The sequence below is a fragment of the Podarcis cretensis genome, assembly GCF_951804945.1.
Source record: "Podarcis cretensis genome assembly, chromosome: 18".
Classification (NCBI taxonomy): domain Eukaryota; kingdom Metazoa; phylum Chordata; class Lepidosauria; order Squamata; family Lacertidae; genus Podarcis; species Podarcis cretensis.
Window position 1 is genome coordinate 11,595,104 of NC_137188.1, and position 24,890 is coordinate 11,619,993.

Genomic DNA, 24,890 nt, shown 5'->3' on the forward strand with positions numbered 1-24,890 from the left:
TTCCCTTCCGAGATTTCTTCCCCAGCTCCCAAGAAAGAAATAATTTTCCTTACAAAAGAAAGCAGTCGTCAATAGATGAGCCAAAAGGACTGGGGCGGGGCGGGGGGAGTTGAGTAGGTATTTATTGCCCTGAGTCAGAAATGATCCTTTCAGCTTGCTGATTGAGCAACAGGCGGGATTAAAAAAAAAAGAAAAAGGTGGTTTTTTTGCGGGAGGAGAGAAATGGAAAGGGGTTTTGGGTGGGGAGATTTTGAGAAAGAGACGCCCCTCTTGCAAAAGGATGGGACGCGTCGCCAGGAGGGTCTCTCGCCTTGCAGGTCCATTTCAGAAAAGGACTTGCTAATTTCAACTTCATTGACTCTCACCGCCACCCCAAAAAAATAATAAAAAGGCCAGAGGGGCGGGGATGGGCGGGGTGTAAAAAGCGCATTAAGGAACTTGTCAAGTTGAACTGTTCAGACTTGCTTAGGAAATCTCTTGTTTGTCTCTCCATAATTTTCTCCTTTTTTTTTTTCTTTTATTTTGGAGGAACGGAGGAGAAAAAAGGCTTTGGGGGCAGAAAAATAAACCCCTTATCTATCTAGCTGCGCTTTTTTTAAAAGAAGCAACTCTCAGGGAAGAATAAGAGAAGGGACTGGTTCTCTTCCTCCCCATTTTTATTTTATATATATATAGTTTTTTTTAATGTTCTGCATCATGAACAAAGTATTTATTCTGTGCCTGTGGATTCTCCTCCGCGTGGATTCCCTGATGTGTGAGTACAGCCCTCCGGAATCTCTCCTGCGTAATTTCTAATCTATCTATCTGCTCGTTTATTTTATTTCTGGTGGGCAGATGGGCGCCTGGCGCAGCCGGAATTGCAATAGATGGGGGAATTAAGACTTGGGCGCCCGGAGGCGACGGTGATGGGCGCGTTTGTTTTCCTTTTCTTTGCGGAGCGGGGGCACAGGAAACCGTGGCGATTTAAATACTTTTTAAAAAGCAGTCTCTTCCACTTAAGAAACAAATAGATGCCCAAAGGTCTTCTTTGGGAATGTGGGTCCTTATTTATATTTCAGAGGGACACTGCGTTGTCCAGCTTGGGAAGGAGAAAAAAGGCTAATACCAGCCCTTATAATACCTGTTTTTAACAAGAAAATTGATTATTATTTTTAGTTGTGGGGGGCTGGAGGGATGAATCTTAGCCGTGCCAGGCAAAAAGTCCCATAAATAAGGGATTGGAAGGGAAAGCGCCACTGGGAGTTTCGAAGCGCAGTGATTTTCTCTCTGCGTGTGAACAAAACACACACACACAGAGAGAGCGCAATTTTTAAAGATCGTCTCCCTCTCTCTCCTTTAAAACGCCTCTAGGGATTAATTCTTTCCCCACCCCGGCTCCGAATCTCCCCTCCCTCTCTCCTTCCTCCTGCTCCTTCTGCACTCCCTCTCTCAAAAATTATAAACCACCTTTTCAGGGTAACTGCGCGTGGCAAACTTAGGCGTGCGTTTTTGAAGTTGGGTGGGCATTGATTTAGGAAAAGAGGGGGGGTTGCAATGTGGGGGGGGGTGTCCGCCAAATCCAGGACCACCTTTCCCATCTCTTCCGCAAGCCCCCTCAGTGCTTGAATCTGATCTTCCACCTCCAAAGACTTCATATCTCCGCTGTTCCAGCAAGAGTTTGCTTTCTGGCTTGGTTTATTTTTTTATTTACTAGCTTGGAATCCTTTTCCCCCCACGCTCCCCCCCCACCTTCCCAAAAAAATGCATTAAAAAATAAATAAATCTAAGCATGCCAGTGGTTGGAAAAAACCGGTAGGGAGGGGGGGCATATTGAAAGACACCCCTCCCTCTCCTTTGCGTCTTTGTCCTAGTCAGGAAATTCACTTGCGTTAAGAGGAAAGGAAAGTGAGGTGTTCCTTAATTTAGCTGTGCAGGCTGTGGGTGGCCAAGGCAGGCCAGGGGGTTTGTGTTTTTGTGTGTGTGTGTGTGTGTGTGTGTGTGTGTGTATACACACAAAAAATTGTTTTATTTATTATTTTTAATCCTTGGGAGAGGAGGTGGAGGGAGAAAGGATAGCACCAAAAATTGTGTGTGTCTGTGTAAAAGTCAGACAGCAAAGGGAGCTGAGTTGGATATCCTGTTAATCCTTCCCCCTTTTTAAATCAGGTGAAGAAAATTGTCTGTTTTTCACACACCCACGGCCAGAAAGTGTTAGGATAGAGACCCCCAAACCTCAGAATCAAACCTGCTACATGTTCCGAACAAAGACCTCAGTCCTCATGTACTGGAGGTAGATTTCTCTCCCTGTTTTTTTTTTTTTTTTTTTGGGTTGGGGCATAGAGTATCTAAAAACCTGAAACCCAACCCCGCCTCGTTACAACCCAGAAATATTGAATATTCTTCTTCTTTTCCTTAAACCTGCTGTTTTTAAGCAATCGCCTTCCACTTTGCGATTCATTTTTCCTCTTCCCTTTTTCGGTAAGAATAAAACTCCTTCGTGCAACTTTCCTATATATAGTTTCTGCCAGGCATAAAACCCCTGCAAAAGGCACATCCCAAGACCTGTTCTTTATTCCTGTATATGCGTGTGTAAAAAAATTCCATATAATAGTAACCCCAAAAAACAATATTTTTTGGGGGGAGGGGGGCAGGATCTTGGAACAGAAGGTGGGAAATTGGCATCCACTTTTGCAGCCGAATCAAAATGGTTAATCAGTCCTACTTACTGCAGTCCATCAGAAGAGAACAATTCCCTCTCCAAAACCCAGAACTGCCCAAAGCGATAATGACTAATGCACATTAAATCCTGGGCCAATCCTACCCTGCAATTTACCCTACACCCTCCAGAAGCCTTAGAGCATAAGAGTAAAAATCTCTGCACCCGCCAAAGAATTCAAAACCCCAGAAAACCCCACAGGACTGATCTCTTGCTTGCTGTATCTCTCATATAATCCCCAAGACAGATCTCTAGGGGCAGTAAACTGCTGCTTCGCTCTTGATTTATCGTTTTTTTACCTGAAACACTTTTATTTTCAGTGTTGTTTTCTTATAGAGAGACCTTTCGTCAAACCTCACAGATCCCTGGGGCCAAACTTTGTAGCAAAAAATGTCCTGTTTTAAAAATATATATTCCACACCTAATAATAATAATAATAATAATAATAATAATAGCAATTCACACACCTCACCTTTCTGTAGGGCAATTCCCCACAGAGAGAGGGCAATTCTTTGCTTCCAGAATAATAATATAATTTTCCTGTAATGCTAGAGGGTCAGTCTTCTTATTGCATAGCGGAGGATCCACTGGATCCTCTAGGTTCAAAATAGTGGAGAATCTCCGTCTGCTCTTTGCTGTCCATGAAACATATATATTTATTGTTTGTTTGTTTGTTTGGGGGGGTCATTGGCGTATGTACGCAATGATTTACTGTAGTATATATATCTATTTTTCCCTAAAAGAAGGCCACGTCTCTGCCTCACATTGATTGGAGTTTATGATCGCGGGAAACAATAGAGGAAAATGGAAGTTTGAGAATGAAAACAAAGAATGCCTGTGTAAACCTTGCAAAGTTGGACATGGCGAGATATCCCTACACGCCGAAAACAAGGGCAAATCTGTCCTGTATCCTCACACACACAAAAACCACCCTGCTCCTTTGTCTTAAGAACAATGAGAAATCTTCATCAAAGTAAATTCTCTACATATTCTTCCTTCTCTTTAATCCCAATAATTAATGTTAGAAAGTCGTGAGGGTGGCCTTCTCTCATCCTCCAGCTGTGGGCCGTTGCCAAATCACTCGGGTCTTTGCCAGAAATCTCTCCAAACAGGGGGGGAAATTTGCTTTAAAAGCCTTAAAAGCTTTATTTTAATTCTTTCTCCCACTGTTTTTTTTTTTAAAAAAAGGCCTTAGTTGCCTGGATGGCCGTATTAAGTTTCTGCAAGGACTTTTCCCGCCCGTCGAAATTTGGCGTTTCGGTCCTCCGAACTTTCTCCAGGAGAAAAGAGAAAGTGGATTTTCCACACACACACACACACACACACACACACACACACACCCCAGACCCTTGAGGGTTGTAAACGCAAAATTTAGCTTTCGTTCTTGGAACGGATCTCGTCCGTCCCGCTCCGAAAAGACAGGAGGTGATTCTCTTTGGTGGTTCAGGGAAGCACAAAAATGCTCCACTCCTGATACAGGAAGTTTATATTTCCTCTTCATGGTGAGAGATTTGTCCAAGGAGGTGGTGGGGTTTTACTGCCACCACCCCAGGAAAAAAAGTGTGCGATGGGCCAGCTCAGGCCAATAAAAACTCTTTGTCGCTGGTGGGACAGTCGCAATACAAATACATGCAGCTGAGAAGCTTGTTTGAGGGGGGAACACAGTTTCTGCACACGTACAAAGCGAGGATCTGGAGTGAAACCGAACGCCGTGACAGTGCCGGCTCAGAGCTACACCTGTGTCCATCCGCAGCTGAGCCCCGCTCTGGGGGATTTCGGCAAAAGGCTCCCTTCCTTGACCCCTTCTGGGTGGTTGGGGGGAGGACACCTGCTTGGCATGTAGAAGGCCTGAGGTTCGATCTCTGGCGTCTTGAGGTTGGGCCGGGAAAGGTCTCCGTTCGAAAGCATTTATTCCCTTGAGGACGGGAGACTTGGTTCCTTTTAAATGAAGGGCAAGAGGGAGGACAGTTGCTTGGCATGCGGAAGGCTCTGGGTTCAATCCCTGGTGACTTCAGGTACGGCTGGGAAAGGCCTCCGTTCGAAAGCGTTTATTCCCTTGAGGACGGGAGACTGTTCCTTTTAAATGAAGGGCAAGAGGGAGGACACCTGCTTGGCATGCAGAAGGCTCTGGGTTCAGTCTCCGGGTCTTCTTTGCATGATGGAAGAGCATCACTCTGCCTGCACCCCTGGACAGATGCTACCAGCCAGTGCAGACAATACTGAGCTGCAGGTCAGTCTTGGTATTTGTTGTTGTTTAGTCCTTTAGTCATGTCCGCCTCTTCGTGACCCCCTGGACCAGAGCAAGCCAGGCCCTCCTGTCTTCCAACTGCCTCCTGCAGTTTGGTCAAACTCATGCTGGTAGCTTCCAGAACACTGTCCACCATCTCACCCTCCATCGTCCCCTTCTCCTTGCGCCCTCCATCTTTCCCAGCATCAGGGTCTTTTCCAGGGAGTCTTCTCTTCTCCTGAGGTGGCCAAAGTCTTGGAGCCTCAGCTTCAGGATCTGTCCTTCCAGTGACCACTCAGGGCTGATTTCCTTCCGAATGGAAAGGTTGGATCTTCTTGCAGTCCATGGGACTCTCAAGAGTCTCCTCCAGCACCAGAATTCAAAAGCACCCGTTCTTCGGCAATCCACCTTCTTTATGGTCCAGCTCTCGCTTCCATACATCACTACTGGGAAAACCAGAGCTTTAACTATACGGACCTTTGTCGGCAAGGTGATGTCTCTGCTTTTTAAGATGCTGTCTAGGTATGTTCCTGTTTATCCAGAACCACCAGGACTAGAAACCTTATTTTTAAGGCCTTGAAGCAGGTGGAGGAAGAGCTCGTTTGCCGTTTCAATCCCTGTCGTCTCCAGATTCTTAGCTGAAAGAGCTGGAAAAGACAGGGCCTTTTCTGTGGTGTCTCCCCATTTGTGGAATGTATCCAGGATGTATTTTGTGGGGGCTTTTATTGTAATTTTAGTTGGTGAGATCTGTGGATGAAGAGCGGTATACAGATAATAATAGTAATAATAACAACAACCCCTATGAAAAATCAATAATTTATGGCTTCCAGAAAGCTGAAATAACGACAAATTAAGAAACAGATTAAAACTTGCATCAAATTTAATCAATCAATCCATCAATCAATAATAATAATAACAACCCCTATGGAAAATCAATAATTTATATCTTCTGGAAAGGAAACTAGGAAACAGATTTAAAAGTGCATCAAGTATAATAATAATAATAATAATAATAATAATAATAATAATAATATCCAGGCCAGGACAATAAAATTACCACAAAGAAAAAGACGGTTGATATAACAAGAGGCTAGCAAACAATGGAAATGTTTCAAGTGGGGCTGCGTCAAAAACAACACAGAGATGAAGCCTGTTATCATGAGGTAGGAAGTTCCAGAGGTTAATTTGGGTCTCCGCTCCCAAATTGCAAAATGCAGAACGTCTTGTAAGCTGCCTCTCTCTCTCTCCCCGAGGCTATAACCTCGATGTCTTCGGCCGGCCTTCCACCTCCAGACTTCAATTAGCGAGACGTCCAAACGAGCTTCTGTCGGGATTAGGTTTCTGCGACGCTGCCGTTTTGCCAGGCGGGAAATGGAGACGTCGAACGTTAGGGAGGGGAAAAAAAAAAACCAATAGTGACCCCTTGCCCCCTTAAAACCCACATTCTAGGAATTGACCGCCAAACACCTGGAAATCCTCCGACTTAACCGAAATCATGAAGGCCGGATTAACTCCGCAGCCAAACCCGTGTCGAGTCGGGTATGGCAGACCTTGTCAGGCTGTCGTGCGATCCCTGGGGTCAGATGCGCAGAACTGCAATTTGAGAGCGGAGACCTTTATCGTGTATCTCGAGAGCCGAGTCTCGGAAGGAGACCTTGTTCCTTTTTTTTTTTTTACGGAATCATAAATCGTAGCGTTGGAAGGGACCCAGAGGGTCATCCAGTCTGACCCCGCGGCAAGGCATGAATCTTTCGCCCAACGGGAGTCTCAGTGTCGTATTTACAAGTTACAGTGGTACCATGGGTTACATACGCTTCAGGTTACATACGCTTCAGGTTACAGACTCCGCTAACCCAGAAATAGTGCTTCAGCTTAAGAACTTTGGCTCTGGAATGGATCCCGTTCGTAACCAGAGGTACCACTGTAGTCTCATTTTGACTCAAGAAAACCACCGTTTTATACAGTGGTACCTCGGGTTACAGACGCTTCAGGTTACAGACTCCGCTAACCCAGAAATAATACCTCAGGTTAAGAACTTTGCTTCAGGATGAGAACAGAAATCGTGCTCCGGCGGCATGGCAAGCAGCAGGAGGCCCCATTAGCTAAAGTGGTGCTTCAGGTTAAGAACAGTTTCAGGTTAAGAACGGACCTCCGGAACGAATTAAGTACTTAACCCGAGGTACCATTGTATAGCTTAGGGCCCCACTCTCTTGGGGCCCCCCCCAAAAAAATATAAAGGGGAAAAAAACCCCTGGATGTACATTTCCAAAATATAGGATAAAAAACCCAAATCAAATAAAACCTACATACAGCAACAGTGTTTTGTGTTGTGTCAGCTCCTTTAGATGCAAATGGCTTTAGATACCTATCAGGTCAGGCATAGGCAAACTCAGGCCTCCAGATGTTTTGGGACTACAACTCCTATCATCCCTGACCACTGGTCCTGTTAGCTAGGGATGATGGGAGTTGTAGTCCCAAAACATCTGGAGGGGGGAGTTCGCCTATGCCTGTATGAGGTCCATCAATTACCATATAGCATATGTTCGACACAAAAAACAGCAGCAATTTGTTGTTGACAAAGGACAGCTGGACATATTCCTTTAATTTGGGCGGGGGTTAGGGTTAAAAGGGTAAAGGGACCCCTGACCATTAGGTCCAGTTGTGGCCGACTCTGGGGTTGCGGCGCTCATCTCGCTTTACTGGCGTACAGCTTCCGGGTCATGTAGCCAGCAGGACTAAGCCGCTTCTGGCGAACATGGAGGGCGTCTTATACACGGAAAAATATGGTGAAGTAAAGGGACCCCTGACCATTAGGTCCAGTCGTGAACAACTCTGGGGTTGCGGCGCTCATCTCGCTTTACTGGCTGAGGGAGCCGGCGTACAGCTTCCGGGTCATGTGGCCAGCAGGACTAAGCTGCTTCTGGTGAACCAGAGCAGCGCACGGAAACGCCGTTTACCTTCCCTCCGGAGTGGTACCTATTTATCTACTTGCACTTTGACGTGCTTTCGAACTGCTAGGTTGGCAGGAGCAGGGACCGAGCAACGGGAGCTCAACCCGTCGTCGCGGGGATTCGAACCGCCGACCTTCTGATCGGCAAGTCCTAGGCTCTGTGGTTTAACCCACAGCGGTTAGGGTTAGTCAAATCAGCTGAACTGGGTTCCGCCCAGTCACAAAAACAAACGAACTGAAAAAGCCTCCGAAATAAAAACACAAAATGAATAGCAAAACCCAAAGAACCAAATACAGTGGTACCTTGGTTCTCCAACTTAATCTGTTCCGGAAGTCCGTTTGACTTCCGAAATGTTCGGAAACCGAGGTGCGGCTTCTGATTGGCGCAGGCGCCCCGGAAACAATAGCCGACAACCGCATTGGATGTTTGGCTTCCGAAAAACGTTCGAAAACCAGAACACTCACTTCCAGGTTTTCGGCGTTTAGTAACCAAGGCGTTTGAGGACCAAGGCGTTTGAGAACCAAGGCGTTTGAGAACCAAGGTACCACTGTACTTTGAAGGGTGTGCATCTAGGTGATGCATGCGATTTTAAATCAATAAGTGTGCCAGATCAGTACTTGAAATGCACTCTTAAAAAATACAAGCAGTCCGTTCATTCTCTTGGCTAGCACAATAAAATTACTTGGACTGGACTGGCAAAACGGCTGCAATCTGTCTTCCTTCCTTCCACCCGCCAAGATCATAGATAATAAAATAAGAATATTTTCCCCGAAACATGTATTTCTTGGTTCAGAATCTGGCTGCTTCCCCCCTTTTAAAGGACTAGTCCGGCGCAATAAAAGCCGAAATAATAAAAGGGATGTCCGTCATGTTTTATAGAACTATAAATGTCCCGGGATTAGCCGACGTTTCCGTTCAAATAAACGCAGGGTTAAATATATGTGGCGAGGAAAGCTTTTGGAACTTGGGAGATTTTATAGATGCGTATAGTTTTAAGCCCATCAGTGTTCTAAAAGACTGGTTTTTTGGGATCATATTTTTGCCTGTAAGCCGCTTTGAATCCCATCAGGAAAATAGTGGGGAATAATAATAATAATAATAATAATAATAATAATAATAATAATCTCTGCTGTTGCTTCTGGTGCAGCTTCCGAGAAATTTTATGTTTGAAAAATGACATTAACTCTCCTCGTTTCCTGTTCTTAATGCTTGCAATTTTTTAACGTTACGAATTCTCGGTCCCTCAATCCAGCCCAGTTATACTCAGAGTTAGGGTTGCCGTATTTCAGGAAGTTTAAATCCGGACACAAAAGTTATTGACCTTTTTTTTTTTTTTGGCAGGGGTGGTGGTGGTCAAAGTTCTTGAGGCCCCCCCCCCAAAAAAATAGACCCAGTTTTTGAGCAATTTTAAATGGCTGCTGGAAATTTCGCACGGAAATTCTGGACGTATGGCTTGAGATTGTGGATTGCAGGGGCCAGAACAGGGGCAGCCACACTAATAATAATAATAATAATAATAATAATAATAATAATAATAATAATAATAAATAAATAAATAAATAAAAATAGCCTGCCTTTTGTCCAGGTCAGGGCTCAGTCTGCGACTTGCAGATAAAATACAAAAACACAGATAAAACAGAAAAAGCTGCTTTATCCTTGTTGGGAACATGGGCAGGGCCTTATTGGTGGTGGCTCCTCCCAGGCAACTTTGGAACTCCCTGCTTAGGGAAGCGAAGCTGGCTCCTTCCTTGCGGTCCTTTTGCCGGCCGATGAAGACTTTCTTCTGCCAACCTACTGCTTTTAAGGAAATAAAAACGCGGCGATGTTTTTACTGCCGCCGTTATCTGCATTTTCAATAGATATTTTTTTGCGATATTGCTCGTTGTTGTTTGATTACTTGCCAATGGTGATCTCGCATACGTTTTTAGCTTTTCGTGTTTTATCCGTGCCGTGTTGCTTTGTGCAAGCGGCCTTTGGCTCCTGGGTCTGGGGGGAAAGGCGGAATAATAATAATAATAATAATAATAATAATAATAATAATAATACAAGGAGGGATAGAGGAGGGAAAGTTTGCAGTTTCAGTCGCTGCAATTCTGGTCTCCTCCAGCTGTTTTAAAAAGTACCAATAATAAAAGAGAGAGAGAGAGAGAGAGATGGAGGTGCCGTAAAAGCCAGCCATTCGAAAAAAGAAAAAGCAAATAAATGTCTCTGACACCTTGGAAATCTGGTTTCACTTCCCGGCATAACTTAACACCTGATCAGTAGGAGAAAATAAATAAAAATAGAAGGAGAAAGTGATAAAATCCTTCACAGATATAGTGGGACTGAAACTCCCCATAATCTCTCCAGCACAGCTCCAAGATTTTCCTCTCCCAGTGTGAAAATTTCACACCTTTCCCTTTTAAAACACATGTTTTTGGGGGGTTCTTGCATCTGGGGGGAAGGAAGGAAGGAGGACTATGGGAGGAAAACAGCAAGCGTCCTCCGGATCACTGGGGTTTTTTTGGTTTTCGCTAGCATTTAGAACGACGGGTGGAAAATTTGGGGTCCACCATCTCCGCTGGCCTTGAAATCCCTCCGGAAAACAGATCCTGGAAAGATTTTGGCCTGCGTCGCAGATTTGTGTAGACTCCTCCGCTGTTTTCCTGCCCCCTTCCCTCCCCTTCTTCGTCAGGGATGGACGGACCTGAAATCCTTTGGTAATTGCTGTGTTTTGGGGACGTCTTGTACTCTGTTGTTGTTGTTTAGTCGTTTAGTGGTGTCCGCTTCTTCGTGACCCCCTGGACCAGAGCACGCCAGGCACTCCTGTCTTCCACTGCCTCCCGCAGTTTGGTCAAACTCATGCTGGTATCTTCGAGAACACTGTCCCACCATCTCGTCCTCCGTCGTCCCCTTCTCCTTGCGCCCTCCATCTTTCCCAACATCAGGGTCTTTTCCAGGGAGTCTTCTCTTCTCCTGAGGTGGCCAAAGTCTTGGAGCCTCAGCTTCAGGATCTGTCCTTCCAGTGAGCACTCAGGGCTGATTTCCTTAAGAATGGAGAGGTTGGATCTTCTTGCAGTCCATGGGACTCTCAAGAGTCTCCTCCAGCACCAGAATTCAAAAGCATCCATTTTCCGGCGATCAGCCTTCTTGATGGTCCAGCTCTCACTTCCATACATCACTACTGGGAAAACCAGAGCTTGACCTATACGGACCTTTGTTGGCAAGGGGATGTCTCTCCTGAAGGAGCGTCTCCATCCCCATTGTCCAGCCCAGACACCGGGGTCCATCTCCCGGGCGCCTTCTGGCGGTTCCCTCCCTGCGGGAAGTGAGGTTGCAGGGAACCAGGCAGCGGGCCATCTCGGTGGTGGTGCTCTCTCTGTGGAACGCCCTCCCATCAGATGTCAAGGAAATAAACAACTATCTGACTTTTAGAAGACATCTGAAGGCAGCCCTGTTTAGGGAAGTTTTTAATGTTTGGTGTTTTGTTGTTGTTTAGTCGTTTAGTCGTGTCCGCCTCTTCGTGACCCCCTGGACCAGAACACGCCAGGCCCTCCTGTCTTCCACTGCCTCCCACAGTTTGGTCAGACTCATGTTCGTAGCTTTGAGAACACTGTCCCACCATCTCGTCCTCTGTCGTCCCCTTCTCCTTGTGCCCTCCATCTTTCCCAACATCACAGTCTTTTCCAGGGAGTCGTCTCTTCTCCTGAGGTGGCCAAAGTCTTGGAGCCTCAGCTTCAGGATTTGTCCTTCCAGGGAGCACTCAGGGCTGATTTCCTTCAGAATGGATCGGTTGGATCTTCTTGCAGTCCATGGGACTCTCAAGAGTCTCCTCCAGCACCAGAATTCAAAAGCATCCATTCTTCGGCCATCAGCCTTCTTTATGGTCCAGCTCTCACTTCCATACATTCTGTTGGGAGCTGCCCAGAGTGGCTGGGGAAACCCAGCCTAAATAATAGACAATGATGATTACTACTATTACTACATAGAATCATAGAATGATAGAGTTGGAAGAGACCACAAGGGCCATCGAGTCCAACCCCCTGCCAAGCAGGAAACACCATCAGAGCACTCCTGACATATGGTTGTCAAGCCTCTGCTTAAAGACCTCCAAAGAAGGAGACTCCACCACACTCCTTGGCAGCAAATTCCACTGTCGAACAGCTCTTACTGTCAGGAAGTTCTTCCTAATGTTTAGGTGGAATCTTCTTTCTTGTAGTTTGGAACCATTGCTCCGTTTCCGCTTCTCTGGAGCAGCAGAAAACAACCTTTCTCCCTCCTCTATGTGACATCCTTTTATATATTTGAACATGGCTATCATATCACCCCTTAACCTCCTCTTCTCCAGGCGAAACATGCCCAGCTCCCTTAGCCGTTCCTCATAAGACATCGTTTCCAGGCCTTTGACCATTTTGGTTGCCCTCCTCTGGACACGTTCCAGTTTGTCAGTGTCCTTCTTGAACTGTGGTGCCTAAATAATAGACGATGATGATTACTACTATTACTACTATTATTATAAAATTGCAGAGTTAGGTGTGGCCCCAGGGTCATCTAGCTCAGTCCCCAATAATAATGATTATTCTCTCAAAGATGTCTCACAAGGCAACGGAGGTTTAGGACCAGAGTTTTCCTTTTCTTGGGTGATCTCCCTTCCCACCTGCCCCTCACTTGTAGAAACCACCTTCTCGACCATTGGACCTACTCTTCTGTCTTCGCAAGCTCCAACTCACGGGTAGGCAAACTAAGGCCCGGGGGTTGGATCCGGCCCAATTGCCTTCTCAATCTGGCCCGCGGATGGTCCAGGAATCAGCGTTTTTATATGTTTAGAATGTGTCCTTTTATTTAAAATGCATCTCTGGGTTATTTGTGGGGCATAGGAATTCATTCATTTATTTTCCCCCCGAAATATATTCCGGCCCCGCACAAGGTCTGAGGGACAGTGGACCGGCCCCCTGCTGAAAAAGTTTGCAGACCCCTGCCCTAACTCACTGAGGATTTGAGACCCATCGGCTTTCTTTCACCTGGTTTAGCCAGCCAGTTGAAGCCGTTTCCCGGGATTGTGGCCGCCATCTCATGCCAGCAGCTTCTAGAAAACCACAGGTCAGATCTGAGTGCAGGATGAGGGGCCAAAATTGACCCCAGAAGGAGCACAGTGTGCCCCCGCCAGAGGGTATTAGCCTCCCCTAACACCCCGGCTACGGTTGCCATATTTTGAATAAAAAAGAGAACACAATGGCCAAGTTTTAACACGGGATTGCTACGATGACTCTTGCTTTAGCCATGAAAAAGAGGACATATGGGGGGGGGGGACTGGCAACCCCATAAGGACTAGAATCTTGCTTTGTTTTTAAGGGAAGAATAGCCACTCTGTATGGGCAGAGCTTTTGCTCCATATGCGGAAAGCCCCGGGTTCAGAACCCTCCGTCCCCAGACAGGGATGGCTAGAGGCTCCCTGCCTGAAACCTTTGTGGGTCTGCTGCCAGCCTGTGCGGACAATACTAAACTGGATGGGACAATCGGAACAACTAAGGAAGAGGCTTTCCGCCTCTGCTGCTACGGACACTAAGCAGAATTCGTCTTGGCTCTCTGCAGACGGAACCAATTACCTCCATATTTGGTTGCCCTTTCGCTGAGTGGGTCCAGATGTTGCGGGCCGTATTCCCACCAAAGGATCAATTAGCCTTGCAAAGGATCAGGGCATGGGGGGGTTGGGGGGGGAGTGGAATCGGCGCTTTCCCTCCAGATGTTGTCGGACTCCGAGCGGCGGTGGAAGCTGGCATCCCGCAAGATCGAAAGAAACCTCTGTATGTTTACATCCTGGCGTTTCCTCCGAAGGAGCTCGAGGTGGGCTGTGATACGCTCTCCCCCCCTTTAACCCCCCCCCCCAACAATGCTGCGAGGTAGGTTGGGCTGAGAGGCAGTGACCAGCCACTGAAGCCACTCACGTGATCTAGATTCGAACTCGTGTCTCTCCCAGGTCCTAGTCTGAGACGGCAACACCTTTCGCCCTCCAGATGTTGATGGCTACAACTTGCACCCCACACTTGCCGGGTCATAGCCTGGGAACATCGCGAGGGCCAAAGGTTCCCCACTTTTAATCTGGGGGGGGGGCATCTTCAGTTGAAGATGCAGAAGGTTGGACTGGATGACTCTGGGTGTCCCTTCTGAATCTACAATTCGATGATACCATGATCTCATTTTTGAGCATCCAAGTATTAAGATTGCCGGAAGAAATCTCAACAACCTCAGATATGCAGATGACACAACTTTGAGGGCAGAAAGCGAGGAGGAATTGAAGAACCTCTTAATGAGGGTGAAAGAGGAGAGCGCAAAATATGGTCTGAAGGTCAACATCAAAAATACAAAGATCATGGCCACTGGTCCCATCACCTCCTGGCAAATAGAAGGGGAAGAAATGGAGGCAGTGAGATATTTTACTTTCTTGGGCTCCATGATCACTGCAGATGGTGACAGCAGCCACGAAATTATAAGACGCCTGCTTCTTGGGAGAAAAGCAATGACAAACCCAGACAGCGTCTTAAAAAGCAGAGACATCACCTTGCCGACAAAGGTCCATATAGTTCAAGCCATGGTTTTCCCAGTAGTGATGTATGGAAGTGAGAGTTGGACCATAAAGAAGGCTGATCGCCGGAGAATGGATGCTTTTGAATTGTGGTGCTGGAGGAGACTATTGAGAGTCCCATGGACTGCAAGAAGATCAAACCTCTCTATTCGGAAGGAAATCAGCCCTGAGTGCTCACTGGAAGGACAGATCCTGCAGCTGAGGCTCCAAGACTTTGGCCACCTCATGAGAAGAGAAGACTCCCTGGAAAAGACCCTGATATTGGGAAAGCACGTTTAAAAGAAGGCTTGGAAATGTTGATTGAATATATGGTTGAAAATTGTGTTCATTGAGCATTAAGATAAACTCAGCAGCGTAAATAAGTCTTGATGGATTACTGAATGGTTTCGTTCATGTAAAATATGTGGCGATGGATGATATGCAGATGAAGAAGGGAAGCCATTGATTTAAGGTTGTTTAAATAAATATTTTGAAATGTAAATTATAAAATCATATATATATATATATATATATATATATATATATATATATATATATGTGTGTGTGTGTGTGTGTGTGTGTGTGTATATATATATATATATATATAAAATAATGAAATAATTTTAGAATGTTGTATTATTTTATTGTTAGCCGCCCTGAGCCCGGCTTCGGCTGGGTAGGGCAGGATATAAATAAATTTTATTATTATTATTATTATTATTATTATTATTATTATTATTACTGCTAATATTTGTTTATTTATTCTTATTAATCCAAACCGTACATTTAAAGCACATTTAAAGTGCATATAATAAACGTAATAAAAGAGGAGTATTAATTCATTTATTCGGTAGAGCACGAGACTCTTCATCTCGGGTCGTGGGTTCAAATCCCAGGTTGGGTAAAAGATTCCTGCATTTCCGGGGCGTTGGCTGGATGACCCTCAGGGTCTCTTTTAGCTCCAAAATAACTCACCCTTCACCAGCAGGTCCCAAGGTGGGTTGCAATACAGGTGAAACTCGAACAATTAGAATATCGTGGAAAAGTTCATATATTTCAGGAATTCAACTTGAATGGTAAAACTAATATATGAGATCGACTCGTGACATGCAAAGCGCAATGTGCTTCTGCTTCTCAGAGGTCCAATCTTGCTCGATTTGCAATCCTTGTTTTGCTGATTTCCTTGAATATTCTAATTTTCCGAGATGGGTAATTTGGGGTTTTCACCAGCTGTACGCCATGATCATGGCAATGATCACAAATCAAGGCTTGACATATCTCATTTTGCATGTCACGAGTCGATCTCATCTATTAGTTTCACCTTTCCAGTTGAATTCCTGAAATCAAGGAACTTTCCCACGATATTCTAATTTTTCGAGTTTCACCTGTATTTTAAAATTTCAATACCAGCAGTTTTGGGTTTTTTTAATTGTTTACAGCCAATAGAGGTGCTGTGCTCTTTGTGGTGCTTAGTTAAACTTGTAAGAAGTTCCTCAGGAGACTTAGTTAATCCTACACCATGTGTGAACAGTTTTTGGGAACTTGGAAGCTTGTTTCCACTGAAAAATTTGATGACTATATGAAAGAACTTGGTGTGGGCTTTCCCACCAGGAAGTTGGCTGGTGTTGCCAAGCCCAATGTGATCATCAGTTGCAATGGAGATGTTATAACCATCAAAACAGAGAGCAGTTTAAAGAACACCGAGATTTCCTTCAAACTGGGGGAACCGTTTGATGAGACCACAGCAGGTGACAGGAAAGTAAAGAGTATTGTAACATTAGACAATGGGTCGCTCAATCAGTTGCAGAAATGGGATGGCAAAGAGACCACAATAAAAAGAAAAATAGAAGATGGAAAGCTGGTTGTGGAGTGTGAAATGAACAACGTTATCTGCACCAGAGTGTATGAGAAAGCATGAAGATAGACTCCTTCCCCTGTGTGGTTAGTGGGGCACAGAAGCAGAAGAGTTAGCTGGTTTGGGATGGCAAAGCCCCACAAGGCAGTTGCTTTCTCCAAAGAACTGATATGTTATTGATAGAACCATTCCAAAGAACCTGTATACAGTATTCAACCTAAAAGTATGGTGACTATTCAATAAAGTGCTTAATGATAAAGAAGAAGAAAAAAAATTGTTTACAGCCAATGACCATGGCAAGACCATATAAATACAAATCACCAAACTACAGAAGGGGAGGCTTTGCATACACCAGACCAAGACAAATTTACAATGTCCAGAATTTCAAAGAACATCCCTTCTGGTCAGCATAATTCTGGGGTTTGGCACTTGCATTCCCCACAAAGGTTGCCCCGATCTTCCTTGCACCTAGCGCAAATATAACCGGTGCGTTTGTCGACATCTGCCAGAGCGGCAGATGTTAAAAAACATCTGGTTGACCTTCCAAAATCCAGAATTAAAGAACAAATTGCAGTCGCAGGAATAGGGCGTCTCCTGAGCTTTCGGTCAAGAGATCTTGTCTTTGTAAACCGCTCCGAGGTCCTCGTTTCGTTCTGTCAATCCGGCGAGGAACAAATCTCATGAAAGAGATACGTATGGTAGAATAGCGATGGAAACAATCTGCAAAGCGAGGGATGCCCCGTACGTCTGAGAACGTCCTGGGATATGTCTTGGGAGCTGAGCAATAATAATAATTTATTATTTATACCCTGCCCATCTGGCTGGATTTTCCCAGCCACCTTGGGCGGCTCCCAGCAGAATATTAAAAACATGATAAAACATCAAACATTAAAAGCTTCCCTAAACAGGGCTGCCTTCAGATGTCTTCTAAAAGTCTGGTAGTTGTTTATTTCCTTGACATCGGACGGGAGGGCGCTCCACAGGGCAGGCGCCACCACCGAGAAGGCCCTCTGCCTGGTTCCCTGCAACCTCACTTCTCGCAGGGAGGGAACCGCCAGAAGGCCCTTGGGAGAGGGACCCAGGTGTCCGGGCTGGATGATGGGGGTGGAGATGCTCCTTCAGGTCTACTGGGCCGTTTAGGGCTTTCAAGGTCAACACCAATACTTTGAATTGTGCTCCGAAACGTCCTGGGAGCCAGTGCAGGTCTTTCAAGATAGGTGTTATGTGGTCTCGGCAGCTGCTCCCAGTCCCCAGTCTGGCTGCCGCGTTCTGGATTAGTTGCAGTTTCCAGGTCACCTTCAAAGGCAGCCCCATGTAGAGCGCATGGCAGTAGTCCAAGTGGGAGATAACCAGAGCATGCACCACTCTGGCGAGACAGTCTGCGGGCAGGGAGGGTCTCATCCTGCATACCAGATGGAGCTGCCCTGGACACAGAATTGACCTGCGCCTCTATGGACAGCTGTGAGTCCAGAATGACCCCCAGGCTGCTCACCTGGTCCTGATCTTCCTTGCCCATTATTCTTTCTCTCTCTCTCTCTTCGCTCCTTTCCCTTGCAGACCCGGCCGTCATCCTCCCCCAAGACCCAACTCTCCGCATCGGCTCCTCGCTCACGGCCAACTGTTCTGTTGCCGCCGACTCGAGTCTGCGAGCCGAAGACCTTTACTGGACTCTGAACGGCCGGCGGCTCCCGTCGCAGACGTACAAGGTCCTCAGCGCCAACACACTGGGCGTCACGATCTCTAACCTGAACGGATCGCAGCAGCAGTCGGGGGACAACCTCGTCTGCCACAGCAAGGAAGGCGGAGGCATTTTGGCCGGATCCTGTCTCTACGTAGGATGTACGTCTGGGAAAAAAAAAATCTCCCCCCCCCCTCCTGCAACAAAATTTTGTAGTATAGCCAGCCCATTTCCAGGCAACTCCATTCCGTTCCACCATCCGGTCAGATCTTCAATGGCCGAGTCTGTGACCCTCTGCTTGCAAATGTGTGTGTGTGGGGGGGGGACCCCTAACATTTCCTTGTGTTTCTGCAAAATTTGGGGCGCCCTAGTCTTCCTTTTGCATCAGCCAGACAAAGGTCTCTCTGTTTGACCCTTGCCGCTCTCCGTAGGCCCCACCCCTCACCAAATTTGCACCACGCTTTGCGTGAGCGTGTAACTCTGACCACGTCGGAGAAGTGTGAGAGAGGAAGAGTTTGTAGAAAGTAGCCTGTTGCGTCAAGGTAAGATTCGCACCCGGCGCCCTGCCTTCTTTCGCGAAACGATGTTGGCGAAACGATGTTGGCGAAACGATGCCTCCGATATCAACAGATGCTGTGAAAATTCATGACAGCAATGGGGTGGACATTGCTTGCTCTGCAGCTGACGTCGAACCACATGCGTTCCAACCATAGCTGTCAACGTTTCCCTTTTTTAAAGCAAAATTCCCTCATTCCGAATAGGATTCCTCGCAAGAAAAGGGAAACGTTGACAGCTATGGCCTACCTCGAATCTGGAAAAACAGGATGTGTGTCTTAAGGGCTTCTGTACGAGTCAAATGACCACGCAAGGGCACAGACCCCAAAAACGGGATGTCCCAATTTAATCGGGACAGTGGAAGGGCATGCAATTGCTTCAGTTCCCTTCTGTCCACCCTGATGGGATCGCATCATAGAATCACAGAATTGTACATTTGGAAGGGACACCCAGGGCTCATCTATTCCCACCCCATGCATGAATCTCAGCTAAAGCATCCCTGACCGATGGCCACCCAACATCTGCTTGAAAACCTCTAAGGAAGGAGAGTCCGCGGCCTTCCATCCCACTGTCGGAAAGTCCTTCCTGATGTTGAGTTGGAATCTCCTTCCTCGTCACTTGAAGCCACGGGTTCGAGTCCTGCCCTCCGGAGCGGGAGAAAACAAGCTCACTCCCTCTTCCATGCCGACAGCCCTTCAGATATTTGAAGATGGCTCTCGTATCTCCTCTCAGTCTCCTCTTTTCCAGGCTAAACGTACCCAGCTCCTTCAAGCGTTCCTCATCAGGCTTGGTTTCGAGACCCTTCACCATCTCGGTCTCCCTCCTCTGCCCACCTTCCAGCTTGTCAACATCCTCCTTAAATTGTGGCGCCCAGAACTGGACACAGTATTCCAGGCGTGGTCTGACCCAGGCAGAATAAATTGGGACTATGACTTCCCTTAATCTGGACACTAGACTTCTGGACACTAGAATAGCATTCGCCTTCTTTGCTGCTGCATCACACTGTGAGCTCACGTTCAGCTCGTGGTCCACTAAGACCCCCATATCCTTTCCCCATTTACTGCTAGTAAGCCAGATGTCCGTGCCCTCCATCTTTATATCTGTGCATTTGGTTCTTCGTGCCTAACTGCAGAACCTGACGTTTGTCCCTGCTGAAATTCATTTACCGTATTTTTCGCTCTATAAGACGCACCAGACCACAAGACGCACCTAGTTTTTGGAGGAGGAAAACAAGAAAAAAAATATTCTGAATCTCAGAAGCCAGAACAGCAAGAGGGATCACTGCGCAGCGAAAGCAGCAACCCCCCTTGCTGTTCTGGCTTCTGGGATAGCTGCGCAGCCTGCATTCGCTCCATAAGATGCACACACATTTCCCCTTACTTTTTAGGAGGGAAAAAGTGAGTCTTATAGAGCAAAAAATATGGTAGTTCTCCAGTCTCCATTTTGAATCCCGATTCCGCCTTCTGCCGCATTTGGAGCAAACAACCACCTCCAGATCCAACCTCTCCCATTGCCAAACCCATCAGCCCCCTTTTCCCACGCTAACACGCCCTGGCCATTTCTTCCCAGGCCTTTGGGTAATAAAAACGCTTTCTGGTCTCCAGAGTTTCGTAGCAAGGCCTGCCATCGTTAGCCAACAAGGGCTCGTTCCCCGGGAAAAAGCTATTTTGGCGGGGCGCTGCCAAATTGCAGTTGTCCAAATCAATATTCGTAAGATTTTTATCGCAAGCTATTTTTATGATCCTCCTCTCGGAAAGATGGGAATCTCCGGCTGGGAAAAGGGAAAGATTTTGCTCCAACACCCACCCTGCCGCAGCGACGCACAAACACCCCAGTCCAAATCGTTGCTACCCAGAAGACAAGCTTTAAACATTGCCCTATGCCAAGCAAGAGAACAGTTTCTGTACCCCCCCCCAAAAAAAAGGGGTTTTCTTTTTCATTAGCTGAGCATGTTTGTTTCCTTGTTAACATCACATTCTGATGACTTGTATCTCCCTGGTGCTGAATGGGGTCACTGTGCCCCTGAAGGACCAGGTGTGCAGCCTGGGGGTCATTTTGGACTCACAGCTGTCCATGGAGGCGCAGGTCAATTCTGTGTCCAGGGCAGCTCCATCTGGGACGCAGGATGAGACCCTCCCTGTCCGCAGACTGTCTGGCCAGAGTGGTGCATGCTCTGGTTATCTCCCGCTTGGACTACTGCCATGCGCTCTCCGTGGGGCTACCTTTGAAGGTGACCTGGAAACTGCAACTAATCCAGAATGCGGCAGCCAGACTGGGGACTGGGAGCGGCCGCTGAGACCACATAACACCAGTCCTGAAAGACCTACATTGGCTCCCAGGACGTTTCCGAGCACAATTCAAAGGGTTGGTGCTGACCTTGAAAGCCCCAAACGGCCCAATATCCCTGAAGGAGCATCTCCACCCTTTTCGTCCGGCCCGGACACCTGGGTCCATCTCCTGAAGGCCTTCTGGCGGTTCCCTCCCTGCAAGAAGTGAGGTTATAGGGAACCAGGCAGAGGGCCTTCTCAGTAGTGGCACCTGCCCTGTGGAAAGCCCTCCTATCAGATGTCAAGGAAATAAACAACTAGCTGACTTTTAGAAGACATCTGAAGGCAGCCCTGTTTAGGGAAGTGTTTGATGTTTTATCGTGATTTTAATATTCTATTGGGAGCCATCCAGAGTAGCTGGGGAAACCCAGCCAGATGGGCGGGGCATAAATACATCATCATCATCATCATTATTCTATATTTTCATCCTCTAGTGCCGCCAGAGAAACCGACGAACATCTCCTGCTGGTCCAAAAATCTAAAGGACCTCACCTGCAGGTGGACCCCTGGGACAGAAGGAGAGACTTACTTGCACACCAATTACACCCTGAAGTACAAATTGAGGTAAGGTCCTGGGACAAGGAGAGGGCTTAGCGTCTCCTCCCCCATCGTTCTGCCCGGACACTGAGGTCCAGCACCGAGGGCCTTCTGGCGGTTCCCTCGCTGCGAGAAGCCAAGTTACAGGGAACCAGGCAGAGGGCCTTCTCGGTGGTGGCGCCCGCCCTGTGGAACGCCCTCCCACCAGATGTCAAAGCGATAAACAACTACCTGACATTCAGAAGACATCTGAAGGCAGCCCTGTTCAGGGAAGTTTTTAATATGTGACATTTTAGTGTATTTTTCATCTTTGTTGGAAGCCGCCCAGAGTGGCTGTGGAAACCCAGCCAGATGGGCGGGGTACAAATAATAAATTATTATTATTATTATTATTATTATTATTAGCCTGGCAGAGGATTGGAAGGTCTCTTTAAGCCCGACAGGGTGTAGATGCCTCCCAGGTGAGACAAAATCCAAGCATTAGTTAGATCAGTCGCGTCGCTCTATCCATGTCTGTTGGCCAGGATGCCAAATGCAGCCTCCGGGTTCAGATAGCAGTCTATCTCTGAATTGCCTGAGCTTTCTTATTTCCTCTTCCCTCCCAAACCGTGTTCCTTTCATGCTGTGTCCATTGCAGGTATTAATAATATTTTGCAGCTTGAAGCAACTGGATGGATATAAAAATGGACTTGATGCTAAATGCAGCCTCCGGGATCAGAGGCAGTCTATCTCTGAAGTGCCCGAGCTTATTTCCTCTTTTTAATGTTGTAAAGGTAAAGGGACCCCTGACCATTAGGTCCAGTCGTGGCCAACCCTGGGGTTGCGGCGCTCATCTCGCTTTATTGGCCGAGGGAGCCGGCATACAGCTTCCAGGTCATGTGGCCAGCATGACCAAGCCGCTTCTGGCGAACCAGAGCAGCGCACGGAAACGCCGTTTACCTTCCTGCTGGAGCGGTACCTATTTATCTACTTGCACTTTTGAAGTGCTTTCGAACTGCTAGGTTGGCAGGAGCAGGGACCGAGCAACGGGAGCTCACCCCGTCATTGCGGGGATTCGAACCGCTGACCTTCTGATCGGCAAGTCCTAGGCTCTGGGGTTTAACCCACAGCGCCACCCGCGTCCCATTTAACGTTGTTGTTGTACTTGGCTGCTATTTCCGTATCACATCCCATGACGACGGTATCCTGGCGCTTCCATTCTAGGTGGTACGGGCGAGACAACGTCTGCCGGGAGTATCACACGGCCGGGCCCTACACCTGCCACATCCCAAAGGATCTGGCCCTCTTCACGCCCTACGAGATTTGGGTCGTAGCCACCAACCGGCTGGGGGAATCCACGTCCGACGTGGTCATGCTGGACATCGTGGACGTAGGTAAGGAAGTCCTATGAGCTCTTTCATCCAGAGATGGTCTTCTGTTGCTGTTTATGGGCTGTTCGTCCCCAGAAAACCGTCTTAGTGAGTTTCTGCACATAAAAAATGTGTGTTTTCCCCCTATCAGGAACAGGCAGCTCTGTATACAGTGGTTCCCCGGGTTACACACGCTTCAAGTTACATACGCTTCAGGTTACAGACTCCGCTAACCCAGAAATAGTGCTTCAGCTTAAGAACTTTGCTTCAGGATGAGAACAGAAATTGTGGTCCGGCAGTGCGGCGGCAGCAGGAGGCCCCATTAGCTAAAGTGGTGCTTCAGGTTAAGAACTGTTTCAGGTTAAGAACGGACCTCCGGAACGAAATAAGTACCGTATTTTTCGCTCTATAAGACGCACCAGACCACAAGACACACCTGGTTTTTGGAGGAGGAAAACAAGAAAAAAAATATTCTGAATCTCAGAAGCCAGAACAGCAAGAGGGATCGCTGCGCAGCGAAAGCAGCAATCCCTCTTGCTGTTCTGGCTTCTGGGATAGCTGCGCAGCCTGCATTCGCTCCGTAAGACGCACACACATTTCCCCTTACTTTTTAGGAGGGGAAAAGTGAGTCTTATAGAGCAAAAAATACGGTACTTATTTCGTTCCGGAGGTCCGCTAGTGGAGGAGAATCAGAGCAGATCTTTTCTTTCTTTTTTAAAGTTTTTTTTAAAAGGAAAGATAAAACATTTTTGCAGAAATCTGCAAGTTCTGTTGCTGGCGATCAGAAATCTCTTGCAAGTCCTCCGCTGGTTCAAATTTCATAACCGGGATATCAGGTTATGGGGGGGGGGGGTTTGGAGATCAGCAGGTGGTTGAAGGGGACCCCTGGAGGAAATCTAGTCCAAACCTCTGCAATGTTGGATCACAGCTGGAGAGTTCCTGAACTGTCTGTCCGAAAATCTCCAAGGAAAGAAAGTTCCACCACTTTCTACAATCGTCAAACAAGCTCTTACGGTCAGAAATTTCCTTCTAAAATTCAGGCCGAATCTCCTTTCTTGACATTTAAACCCCTCAATTCTGGTCCTACATCTGAAGAAGTATCAGGAAGTTTTTTTTTTTTAATGTTTGGATTTTATTTTATTTTTTAATATTTTGCTGGAAGCCGCCCAGTGCCAGTGGGGAAACCCGGCCAGATGGGGGCTGGGTATAAAGAATTAAAAATAATTAAAATAATTAGAACAACAACAACCGTCTAGAGCGGCTGGATACAAGCTTTCAGATATCCGAAGATGACTCCCATATTGTGTCTCAGCCTCCGTCTTCTCCATGTGGAAATCGCACGCTGATAATCCCGGCTAAACGCCGCCGGAGGCAAAATGTTATTTCGACGCCTGGCTTTCTCGTCGATTCCCGAGCCCGTAAAACCCACTTTCGCCGCCTTCTGCGGTGTGGTGATGTCACCACTGGGCACCTGTGACATCACACAGAGGGGAGGCGATGACCTCATTAGCAGAGCCAAGAAACGCAGGGGGGGGGGGAGAAACTGGGATTGTCTCGGCCGTCCCGGAGAGGCGAAAGCAGGAAATATATTGTATGTGAGCGGAATTGGTCTCTTAATTTAATTAGGAGCTCTCTCTCCTGCATCTCGCTCTCCCTTTCTGGCTCCTTCCAGACATCTGCTTCTCCTTAACCCTTTCCCTTTGTGCCTGGACCCCCGCCGAGGTCAGATCCTGCACGTGCGATCGCCGTGCCCCATAGGCGGGGGAGATGTGTAGGTCCCAAGTCTGCGAGAAGCAAGGTTAACTCCCTTAAAAGGCAAAAAGAAGCCTGTTCTGGAGGTATCTCGGTTTCATCTGCAACAATTATACGATACGATATCTTTATTGTCATTGCCCATACAGAACAACGAAACTGAAAAGAACAACGAAATCGAACTATTATTTTTTTGGGGGGGGAGAATTTGCATTCTTTAGAAAATAAAGGAAATATTTACACGGTGGAACGGAACCATCTGAGCACTTTTTGCGCAATGGAAACTTAACGGTAACTCAGCGAGATGAACCGTTCCGTCCACGTGTTTTCCAAGAATACAGTGGTCCCTTGGTTCTCAAACTTAATCCGTTCCGGAAGTCCATTCCAAAACCAAAGTGTTCCAAAACCAAGACCCATAGAAAG

General features: G+C 47.0%; 1 protein-coding gene and 1 pseudogene across 3 annotated transcripts in view; both read left to right on the forward strand.

Annotated features, from left to right (window-relative positions):
• Positions 1–534: 534 nt before the first annotated feature.
• CRLF1 (cytokine receptor like factor 1) overlaps positions 535–24,890 on the forward strand; it is a 32,742-nt gene continuing 8,386 nt past the window's right edge. For both annotated transcript variants that reach the window (XM_079960829.1, XM_079960828.1), the window contains exons 1-4: positions 535–754; positions 17,827–18,108; positions 21,264–21,393; positions 22,570–22,739. In XM_079960829.1, the coding sequence (XP_079816955.1) occupies positions 685–754; positions 17,827–18,108; positions 21,264–21,393; positions 22,570–22,739 (652 nt within the window). In that variant the 5' untranslated portion in view covers positions 535–684. The remainder of the gene's footprint in view (positions 755–17,826; positions 18,109–21,263; positions 21,394–22,569; positions 22,740–24,890) is intronic.
• Positions 15,852–16,461, forward strand: LOC307207232 (fatty acid-binding protein, adipocyte pseudogene; annotated as a pseudogene). The gene has a single exon. The product of its transcript is annotated as a fatty acid-binding protein, adipocyte pseudogene (transcript).